The 11,501-nt window shown below is 40.0% G+C and overlaps 1 protein-coding gene across 1 annotated transcript; it reads left to right on the top strand.

The window, feature by feature from the left end:
- Positions 1 to 2,866: 2,866 nt before the first annotated feature.
- syt4 (synaptotagmin IV) lies at positions 2,867 to 11,501 on the top strand. The gene is made up of 5 exons (XM_015033860.1): positions 2,867 to 3,013; positions 4,824 to 5,440; positions 5,528 to 5,851; positions 9,716 to 9,836; positions 10,224 to 11,501. Exons 1-5 carry the CDS (start codon positions 2,980 to 2,982, stop codon positions 10,541 to 10,543), a joined length of 1,416 nt encoding a protein of 471 aa, XP_014889346.1. The 5' UTR covers positions 2,867 to 2,979; the 3' UTR covers positions 10,544 to 11,501.

Genomic DNA, 11,501 nt, shown 5'->3' with positions numbered 1-11,501 from the left:
GAAGCTTTTATCACAGCTCAAAAAGGATGACTCAAAGTGTTAAAGTTCATCTTTATGCTCAGGTAGAGATCTTAACATTTTCAGAAAATGTTTTTCAACATTCTTTGCATCTCCAGTGAGTAATTTACTCTTCAGGGTTAGGAAGGTCCTGCATTTCTTAATATTTTCCTCTACCAGCTTTTCCACCGATGGATCACCGTTGGACAAACTTCTCAGTCGCTGCACTTTTGGATAGAGCTCGTCAATTTTAGAATTGAGTTCCTCTATCATGGGTGTAATGCGGTTCTTCTCCTTTATCTGTGAGAAAAGAGGGGGGGGGGGAAATGTTGGTACAATTCATACTTCTCTATTTTTAGTTAATACTTTCATATGTCTGACCCACCATCTGTCTGTCAGTTTCATTTACCAGATCCTCCAAAATCTGCTTGAATTTTGTCTGAAATTTTGCAAATAAAGAATGTGAAAATGACAATTGATCGACTAACGTTGATATTGCCTCTAAATTTTCTTAAAGTAATCTTTCACAAATATAAATTTAAATATATATATTTACCAGTTGCTTGTGGTTAGTTACAGATCTTGCTTCCTCTAAAAGCATGGAGATAGTCTCATATATAATCTGTTCGTCTTTCTGGAAAAAAATACAATTTTGAAAACAAAGACTACTGTTTAAAGTTAAAGTAATGTTCAGAATCTTTCATTTCTGTATCATTAGACCCACCTCAAACATAACACTTTCTTTCAAAGTTGCTTCAAATTTGTCCTTGAACTTGTCCTAAAATTTGCCAGAGAGAAAGTAACACATCTGCATCTAATCTAATTTACAAAGTCAAAGTACAGATTTGAGTATTCAGTTTTGGTGAGTAAAAGTAAAGTAAAATTAAATTTACAAGATTAATGTCCCAAGCCAGTGAATTCCTTGAGTAACACAAAACCAGTAAAGAGACAAATAAGACCAAGTGGTTGGGGAGCCTCCCTGCAGTCTGTCCTCTGGTTTCAAATTTTGCCATAGTTGCTTTGCACAAACGTTCTGAAAGCCTAAAGAGAGATTAAATATCAGAATGAATTACAGGAGTTGAATAAAAACTTTTCAGTATTTCCTATAGCATTTGATCTTACCTCCTGGATACTTGAATGGCGACTGAAGGAAAGCTAAGATGATACGAGTTTTACAGCTCTCTGACTTTGTGGTCACAGTTTACATGTGATCTAGTGTTTCAGTTTCATTTAAAACATGTACGGATTTCCAGCAGGAACACACATCCATGCCAGGACTACAAGTTACATGGTTAGGTTTACCTTTGATGGCTAAAAAGAGCAGTCGTTATAATGTCAAAACTAGATGTTTAGCTTGATTTTTTTCCCCTTCAACTATTGAGAATGCAACCTGTGTCAACATTCCTATATTTCTTTCTGTGGACACCAGATGGCAATATTTCATCAAATTACATTTTGAACTGCTAGTGTTTGTATTGTCTGCAGCAGGGATTGTACTCAGCTAACAGGAATATTAACAGTGACTTAGAATTAGAAGTAATAAAATAATGGAGAAAAATATATGTGTTGTTTCTTCTCTGAATGTATTTTATTTTTTGCAAATTTTATGCCTTTCATTTCACCCTTTTGCTGAATAGAACATCTGCATTTTCATTTGTCATATTTCATAAGAATCAACACACCCAAACAGGAATCAAAAGCAAACTAAATGGGAACAGAGTTTTAACTGAATTTAATATTATTATATTCATACTCCAAGATCAACTGTACATCATGGCTTCAGGACTTGGGTATGAAATATGTTTTCAAGGGTAATACAAGTAGAAAACAACTAAACGGCTATTCACACGGGATACAAACTGTCCTTTCAACCAGAAAGAATACAATTTTACACAATGATTTAAATACACTTACCAGTCCTGTTCAGCTTTATTTCCAAAGCACTTTATGTTAAAAAGATGAAAGGTACAGAAAAGACATTATTACAAATGGCATTACAAGGAAACATATGGAATACTAAAATACAAAATACTTTAAAACCAGCTGAAAAGTTAAAAAGAAGGCACACAATAAAATCGCTATATGTGGTGTTAAAAGACAGCGCAAAGAAATTAGATTTAAGCTGTGATTTGAAAACAAACAGTGATGTAATGGTGCCACGGCTCAGACAGGTAGGAAGGTAAGAAGAGGTATTATAAAAATAACTTGAAAATAAATCCTAAACTGTAAGAGAAGCTAGTGAAATTAAGTTAAAATGGGAGAAATGTGCTCATATTTGCATGTGGCAGGTAAAATACCAATTTAGAAGTAAAAAATGAGTAAATTAGTGTTTGTCCTGTATAAAATAAAGTTGGATGTTTAGCTTCCACACTATATAAATCGAGATAAACTATACAGATACCAGGAAACGTCTTATTTCCGTCCTATCAAAGCAAAACAGACAAGCAAACATACAGAGAGCTAAGGAAGCTGAAGCAGGTTTTCAGCTCTCATTTCCTAAAAATCAATCAGGCGCCATTGGCAGGCTCTTTGTGCCTTTTCACCGGGGGTTCTGATTTCGCAGCCAGCCTCCGTCACCACTGCGTCAGCACTGATGAGCTCAGCGTTGGCCCGGAATGGGAGGGGGGAGGGAGCATGGGACCAGAAGATGGGAGAGAGACCCAGAAAAGGAGCAAGATGGAAGGAGAGAGAGAGAGAGAGAGAGAGATGTTGCCGCCTCTCAGACGCTCTCACGCATCAAAGAGTAACAGCAGCAGCAGCGGAGCGAACAGAGCATCCTTCTCCTGGGAAGAAAAAAAAAACAACAAAAACAAGAATATATGTTACATTATTGAAGCTTTATAATCAGCCTTTATATTATTAAACCTAGTCAGAACGAGTTTTACCCCCGAACCCATCAGGAGATCGATCTCGCTGTGAAGGGAAAAAAGGAGCGTCTGGTGTGGAAACGGACCGAGGCTTTCAGCACCTTGGACAGCGACAATGGCTCCAATGCTGGAGGACGAAGCGCAGCCCGGTGAGTCCTGATGATGGGGAATTCGCTCTTTCCTTTTTTTTTAAATAATAGTTAACACGTTAATCCCATCCTGAAACTTCGTCATATTTAAGCACTGAAAGCTAATTTGCTAATCTTTAATTTTGAACTGAGATGTTTTATTGAGTTAGACTACAAGTGAGTATGTAAAAATGAATGAAAATACATTTTCTAAAATAAATCGATGTTAAAAGAAAACTACAAACATCCATTTTTTAAAGTGCTGTCTATGGTCCTTGGTAAACTAATAAATAGTCGTTATGTTTCAAACACTATTAATACAAGTGTACATTTACTTGTCATCCAATCAAAGTAAAAAAATAAAAAAAATAATAAAAGTGTCAGTTTTATGAAATGAACAGATTAAGAGTGTTCCTAGTAGAAGTAAAATTACAGCTTGTTTTATTTATTTATATTTTTCATGTCCTCATGCATTACAGCCCTCCCGGTGTTTCGTCCATCTGTCTGTCATCGCAGCCTCGAAAAACATCCCACACAGGATTACAGACTAAAATATTAATCAGCTAAAGAGCAGAAAACATTTTGTACAAGTGCTATGATTTTAAAAATGATTTGATCCCATATATATATATATATATATATATATATATATATATATATATATATATATTGGTGCCCTTCTATATGTACAGAAGGGCAGCAGACAGTCTTTTAATACAGGTATAATGTAGAATGAAAAGCTGTTGATTGTCATCATTTCGTTTGAGCCGCACTGTCACATTAATATCACATTAACCATGCCGTGGCGACTATTATGTGTGAAAAAAAAACCTGAATAAATGATCTAACACATTAGCTTTAACCAGATGAAAAAGAGAAGCGCATGAGTGATTGGTCACCACCCCCGCGCCTCGATCCGATCTCTCTTTTTAGATGGGTTAATCTGAGTGCTTTTCCACTGGGTCGCCCTCCTAATTGTGGGAAATGGACTGCATTTCCTCTTTTGAAATCAACCCATTAAATGTGGCTGCATGAGAGGGCGATAGCCTGTGAGACAGAGCTCAGCGGCACAAAACAAAGAAAGCACACAGTGACAAATACCCCTGTATCGTCACCGCAGCGACACCATGTGAGACACAGGGGCTTTTGAGAGAAATGACATCCACTGTGGTTGTAACTGTGGTAACACCTCGCCCTGTAGCATTTGGTCAAAATTATCCCTGCTTTTGAGAGGAAAGAAGATAAATGACTATAATCATTTCCAAATATCATATTGTGAAATCTTCTTTAGCTATTTTATGAATCCAACTGAGATCCATTCATTCTCAGAAAGCAATAAAAAGCTGTGCAAAAAAAGTCAAATAAATTTCTCATGTCAAATGTCAGGCTACTCTGTCTCATACATGAAAATGTTGACACGAACAAACGAACAAAAATACAAAATGGCAGTGGGGTAAAACGACCTTCCCATCTGTTGAAATCCACACCTGTCTCTGAGCAACCGTTCTCTTTATTTTGGCGTCTCTGGAGTTACAGGTCCTCCATTTATGATTCTGGCTGTTCCTGTTCATATATTATCGGCAAATCTGGAATACGAAAACAACACTTGGTTGAACAGATTGCATTGTTTTTGTCCTCATTTGACTCCAGGCTGCAGGGTGTGTCAGAAGAAGAACAATGTATTCAGTTGCTTCAGTGCAACAGCACGATCACAGTGGCTTGTGTTGCAAATGCTGCTTTGTTGCAATGTGTGTTTTCTTATTAAATCTTACCCTTTTTTCCATTTTCTTCCCTTTTTTCTTCCTCTGCCTTCCTCCAACCTCCTCCACAGTGGCAGTGCCTGTGGGTGTTGCTGTGGTGAGTGTTTTCGGCCTTGTCTTCACTGCATCAGCCTTCGCCTGGATCTGTTGCCAGCGCAAAAACACCAACAAGTCCCAGAAGACTCCCCCTTACAAGTTTGTGCACATGCTCAAAGGCGTCGACATCTACCCAGAGAGCCTGAGCGGCAAAAAGAAGTTTGCGGCAGCCACAACCTCAACAGCTAACGACGCCGCTAAAACAGATGTCAATGGAAACTGCCAAACTACGCCGATGAGCCCCGGCACTGGTAGACCCGCCACGACTCCAAATGGCTCCAGATCAGCCCTGCACCTCGATCTTGAGAAGCGGGATCTGAACGGAAACTTTACCACCAAACCTTTTCACCACCACCACCAGACGGTGCGCAGCTCCCCAGACCTGGAGCTCCCCTCCCCACAAACAGGGTTCACTCAACCCGGTGCGATGGAACGGCGCGACCCACCTTCCCCATCCAGCGCCCTGTCGAGCCAGGCACCCACCCCGGCTGTTGACAGGCCTCAGGGGGACGAAAAGGAGGGCGGTCTGGGGACCCTCCACTTCTCTCTTGAGTACCAGGCAGAGAGGAAGGCATTCATTGTTCACATCAAGGTAACACACATTTATATTTACTCAGGGGAACTTTCTGAGTGTTTTCACTCTAAAATCTTATTTTAATGTCTTCACGTTTTCTCCCAGGAGGCCCATGGTCTGACTCCAACCGATGAGCAGTCACTGACGTCTGACCCCTACATCAAGCTGACCCTGCTGCCGGAGAAGAAGCACAGGGTGAAGACAAGAGTCCTTCGGAAGACTCTGGACCCGGCCTTCGATGAGACCTTCAGCTTCTACGGGATCCCACTGGCCCGAGTGTCCGAGCTGGCCCTTCACTTCATGGTGCTGAGCTTTGACCGGTTCTCTCGAGACGAGGTCATTGGAGAGACCCTCGTACCTTTGTCTGGAATCGACTTGTCGGAGGGGCGTGTCCTAATGAGCAGAGAGATTATCAAGAGGAATGTAAAGGTAAGATGTGGAACATATTTTATGCATCTATACGTGAGCCTTATATAGGGTGGGGTGTAGTCAGGGAGCGAGGGGCGGAGGACACCCTGGACTCATCGGCGGTCCATCACAATACAACGCTGTGTCAAGACAAACAGCTACTCATCCATACTTAATGGATATTTACATTTAACATTAAAAGCTTTAGTCTGTAGGGAGGGAACCTGCAAATGTAGAAATAGCTGCAGACTTGGATGGTCTTCTTCAGTTCATCTTCTAGTTTTTATCTGAAGAAATGTCATGGATGCTTTCCGTTCATTGTTATCCCCCCTTAGGTGAGAGTTTATCTGTGGTTGGTTGTTTGTTACTGACAGAGACCGACAGTCTCTGCAGGGTTCGTCTCCTCTCCGGCCTGCTGACTGCTGACATATGCTGCAGACCAACCCCCACCCAACCACCTCCCACTCCACTCAGGTCTGAGACCTGAACAGCACTAAAGCATTTAGGACAATAGATATGAACATCATTTAAGTTTTTTTTTTAAATCATTAGTTAGATAATGCAATCTAAATTTATCGATTCATCATAAAAAGCCTTTTTTGAAGCAGCAAAGCAGCTTGGTGGAAAATAGAGAACTCAAACCAGATAGATTTCCCTACAATCATATTTAAAAACTACACAGACACTCTTTAAGTTATTTCTCATTCATTAAAATAAAGATTTGCACAGGTGCATATTATAGGGCAAATGATCCAATAATGATTCCTCCAAAGCTTTTCTAATGCAGTATACTATCAACCTTTATCCTGAATTAGAAGTATGCAGCAAAAGTGGCATTTTACTTAATTCAAATACTTTGTAGGATTTCCATTGTCAGTGTCTTGTCTGTGGTAGCAAAGAGTTAACGTTAAATCAAGTCAGCGGTAAAGGCAGAGCAGGAGGCTTATCTCCCCGTAGAGACTGAACAGATCTATTGCAACATCCCAGGTATGGATCTGAAACCTGATACTGCTGCTGAGGGACGTGCTGCATTCAGTTCAGACAAATTAAAATGCTATAGAGTTTTCTTCTTTAGGTTTTTCTGTTTTTTTTTGCTTCTTTTTGTGCAAATTCACCTGATTTCTACACTGATTTCTTAAGGACATTCAAGTGTGTTACTTTAAAGACTCATTGCTGCCGTTTTTCCCCACAAAATGTCTGCCATGCCTTTGAATACATAGTCATGTGCCTAGTTATGCTAACATCCTAACAGAACAATATAATTAGGACACTAATACTGGACTGTCAGAGTGGGAACAAAAATAATGTATTTTTCACATTATTATTTTCTCTGTAGTGTATCGAGCTCATTATAAATCTCTGGAGAGCCGATTATTGGATTCTGTTTCTGCCTTTTCCTGGCATCCGAGAGGACTACATTGAAATAACATCTCATTTCCTGTGTATTGAATTTTTCCTATAAAGATATCTCATAAATTTTGCCGAGTTCACTTAAGGAGCTGTGGCTCTGCGGTGACTATGAGAGGAAATATGCCTGAGTAAAATATATTTTCGTTCTCATTCATGATGCCCCGGACAGAACGATGGTAATAATTTACATTTTTGACCAACGATGGAAATATAACATTGTTTAGTGCAAATGAGCATTGAATTATCATATAACTCTAATCCCAACTATATGTTTGGTGCAATTTTTGCACTCTTAAGGGAGTTCTTTTCTAGGATAATAATGTTACTTAAATATGATCTTGAAATCTTAAAAGTGCTGAAAAATAGAGGTCAGAATCTGAGGATTGATTTTTATATCCACCTTCAGCCGATCTCACTTCATATTTTTCACCATCAACAGAATATTAATAAACTTAATCCTTGTTTTCATTGATGTTCCCCATTAGTGTTTCACAAAAGATCTTTGTTTTGTGCTTATCTTAATGGTCTGTTTCTAAGATGAGAAAAATTGCTCTACAAATCTGCTGCACAAAAGACAATGCATGCAGCCAAACAATTGTGTGATTTCAGTAGCTCATCACACAGCAAATCTACACAAATTTGGCATGACAGGAGTTCCTTACATGATGTTCTGTAAGACAGGAGGTGTTTCTTTGCTAGGAGGGTGGTGGCTCTTTGTCTGTGGGGCTCATGTGTCCCGTTGCTTCATGTGACTGGGCGTGGGTGCACAGCAGTGCAGCTAATCAATGCAGAGTTGCCATAAGCAGGTTTTTACTTCCAGCGTTTTTAATCAACACGCTATAGCTGATGGAGTGCGGCTGTTTGGAGGCAGTGTGAGGATTCTCATTGTGTGGGAGGTATTTTGTCTTTCTGCTTTGTGTGGGTGGACGGGAGCACACATTAGTGCAACGAGTCAAGGCAGCATGCAGTGAGCAGAATCGCCTTTAGATGATGAAGGTAGACCCGGAACAACAAACATTTGTTTTTTACGTTCATTTTAGTTACCCAGATGAAAGCAAACATGTTTTGGCATCTAAATTTTATGTCAGAGATAGAAGTTGTCTTTGTTAAATTTTTCATTTCCATGGCAACTATGTTCAGGGGTTGGAAATCCGGTTAGGTGTGATGGCAGCAGCCAAGGCGCCTTGTCTACAGGGTGTGGATGAAGATGTGCATGTGCGCGCGTGTGTGTGTTTGTGTTTGTGTGTGTGTGTGTATGCGTGTGTGTGTGTGTGGAGAGGAAGGGAAAGAAACGCCCTGCAAATAAAAACATGAGGGATTCATCAGTAGGACTTGTTATTAAGATCTGATGTACCACATAATCGATAATAAATGTGTCTTTTACCTCTACTCGGTTGTCTGCAGTGAAAACCAATCAACAGCACTGGTTTACTTATTGGTTATTGAATTTGTATACGTGTGCATTAGCTATAAGTTACCAATATTTACAGTTTGCAGAAAAAACTCTAAATTACTAACACTAAGATGGATTCCTACCCGCCAACCAGATTACAGTATTTGTTAATGTTTCTGATGGTAAGCTAACTATCAGGGGGGCTGTGTAGTCATCAGTATTTCTAGGGAATCAAAACTGACAAAAAATAATTATTGCATCTTATTTACCAAGGCCAGATATGGGAATGAGTTTGTTTAGGACGTAACTGTGGAACAACTAAGAGTGGTAGCTCAAATAGGTTTTTATGACCTACAAACCAAATGATTACTGCATGCAATAAAAACTAGTCAACAATTATTTCATAAAAATGTACAAGTGGCAAATAATGGATTTACTGGATAATCAACTGGCATGCCTTTGCAAAACAAGCACAAAAAGCACAAATATATTTTGGATTTTCACTAGAAAGCTAAGAAGACTCATATCTCCGTCTTTAACTTTTAATACTTTTGCTTCGTTAATACATTAGGTATCTCCTTCATTGAATAAACACAAATGGATAATACATTTATGACCACAGGCAGGTGATGCGACACCAAGTCTCCGTTTATCATAGGACTCATCAGTGGGTTGATCATTTTGGTAGAAAGGTTTCAGACTGCACTGCAGTTTGTAGTTTATGGGCACAGCCTCACAGCTCTAAAGAAAAATGTTACAACACAACTTCAGAGGTCTGATGGAGACTGTTGTTCAGTGGGTCAAAAGGGAAACTGACACACTATCAGGTGGTCATAGTGTTATGCACTACAGTGTCTAAATCAGACATGAATGTGAAGATAAATGGATTGTTTAATTTCCAGTGTGAATTAAACATATTTTGCCTGGCTTTGGTTTTCAAATTGTTGTTAAAGTCTTGCTTGAACGTACTAACCAAAACTCTCCTGTCCTCTATCTCCTCTCTTCATTTTCTTTCCTTCCATCTTTTCCATCCCCATCTTTGATTTTTTTTTTTTTTAATCATTCCCAATCCCTACATAAAGAAGTCTTTGGGTCGAGGAGAACTGCTGCTGTCTCTGTGCTACCAGTCCACCACCAACACTCTGACTGTGGTGGTCCTGAAAGCTCGGCATCTTCCCAAGACTGAAAACAACGGTCCTACTGGTATGTAGACTTTTTCATCTTAGCATCTCGTTATTAACAGGATACCTGCAGGAAGACTTTCTTTGACCTATGAACATATTGAACCAAACTCATTCTGGCATGCTGACAGCTGCTTTAATGAAACCCCCAGAGCACCAAAGGAACCTGATCAGGATGTTATTTTGAGCACCTAGTGTATATGTATATACATATATACACACAATATATGTGTGTGTATGTGTTATGCAGACATCAACACTAACATCCGTCACTTCCACTTTATTGTTTTATTGATCTGGCTGGGGAACAACAGGCCAGTAGTGAGCTGCTGCAGAGACGGATATTTTCCACTGCTGTTCTTGCTTCTTTCGCAATTCATTAACGGCTCTCTTCCTCCTTTTTCTCCAGATCCATACGTCAAAGTGAACATGTACCAAGGAAAGAAGCGCATATGCAAGAAGAAGACCCACGTGAAGAAATGCTCTCCCAACCCGGTCTTCAACGAGCTCTTTGTGTTTGATCTGCCCTCTGAAGAGGGCCTGAGGGACACCAGCGTAGAGCTCCTCCTGATGGACTCAGACCATGGCTCCTCACGCAACCCCAACACCGTTATCGGCCGCCTGGTGCTGGGCACGTCGGCAGCGGGAACGGCCGGTGAGCACTGGAGAGAGATCTGCGACCACCCGCGTCGCCAGATTGCCAAATGGCACACCATGTCGGAGGAATAATACAGCTGAGGTTTTGTCGATTTTGTTACCCATAGCTGAACTGGTACAACCTTGAAAGTGATGAATTGAAGACTGGCGGGATGTGACGTCCCACTGGCCAGTTCTCATTGGACATTAACTGGGGATGTAGTGGGTTAGGTAAAGGGTTATTTAAAAAAAAAAGGGAGTGGGCTTTTATATAGAGGAGATCATATTTCAACTGATGTCACGTTGCAATCATTCATTAAACCAGTTATCTGTAGAAGGTGGGGGATGTTGAAGCTTTAAAACAATCCCAAAGACTGCCACTGAGTGAAAACATGCAGCATTATCATTCTGGCCTCAACAGATTTTCACTGTCCATGGCTGCAGCGCAGAATGTCTCAAATGTTGCTTTTACACTTTCCTCTCTTCCACATCTAGTTCTGCTCATTCTATGTCTCTCTGTAGCTCTTCCTCTTATAAATAGTAACCAGTAGACCATCATACGAATACCAGAAAGAACCAAGACTGACCGTGCTGTACAAAGGTGGACTATTAAAGATCATTTTATAATGCCAATGTTTCATTCTTAAAAGATGTATGTTGTTGTTTTTGTTTTTTTTTGGTTTATCACACCGATAAAATTTTTTTCTTGCTGATTTGCAAAACCTCGGTTTAAGTCTAAGTGTTATTTCATATGTCATGACTGAGAGAGAAATACGAGCCTAAATTAGGTGGTTTACGGATTGACTGGAACAGACTGAGCGCACTGGGGACTGTGGAGTATCTGCGGAGGCATTTATGTGTGTGAGTGTGTTTGTATGTGTCTTTTTCCAGAAGAGGATGTTTGCAGTGACACAGCTTTGTGAGTGTGCGGATGCAAGTCACACAATGTTTACTGTAGGTGTTTTGGTCCTGTTACTGTGAGCACAAAGAGAGCTGAAATGTAAATGTGTGTAACTTAATATAAAATATGGCAAGTTCTGACAAAAAAAAA

The sequence above is a fragment of the Poecilia latipinna genome, unplaced genomic scaffold (assembly GCF_001443285.1).
Source record: "Poecilia latipinna isolate Pla-1442-1.1 unplaced genomic scaffold, P_latipinna-1.0 Scaffold281, whole genome shotgun sequence".
In the NCBI taxonomy this organism is placed as follows: Eukaryota; Metazoa; Chordata; class Actinopteri; order Cyprinodontiformes; family Poeciliidae; genus Poecilia; species Poecilia latipinna.
Note: the sequence above shows the minus strand (reverse complement) of the source record. Positions and strands in the feature narration are given on the sequence as shown.

Excerpts from the sequence above, each read along its gene's own strand:
- syt4 (XM_015033860.1), top strand. The coding sequence starts at position 2,980 with ATGGCTCCAATGCTGGAGGACGAAGCGCAGCCCG. Across the intron at positions 3,014-4,823 it reads GGAGGACGAAGCGCAGCCCG|TGGCAGTGCCTGTGGGTGTT; the intron begins GTGAGTCCTGAT and ends CCTCCTCCACAG. Across the intron at positions 5,441-5,527 it reads CATTCATTGTTCACATCAAG|GAGGCCCATGGTCTGACTCC; the intron begins GTAACACACATT and ends GTTTTCTCCCAG.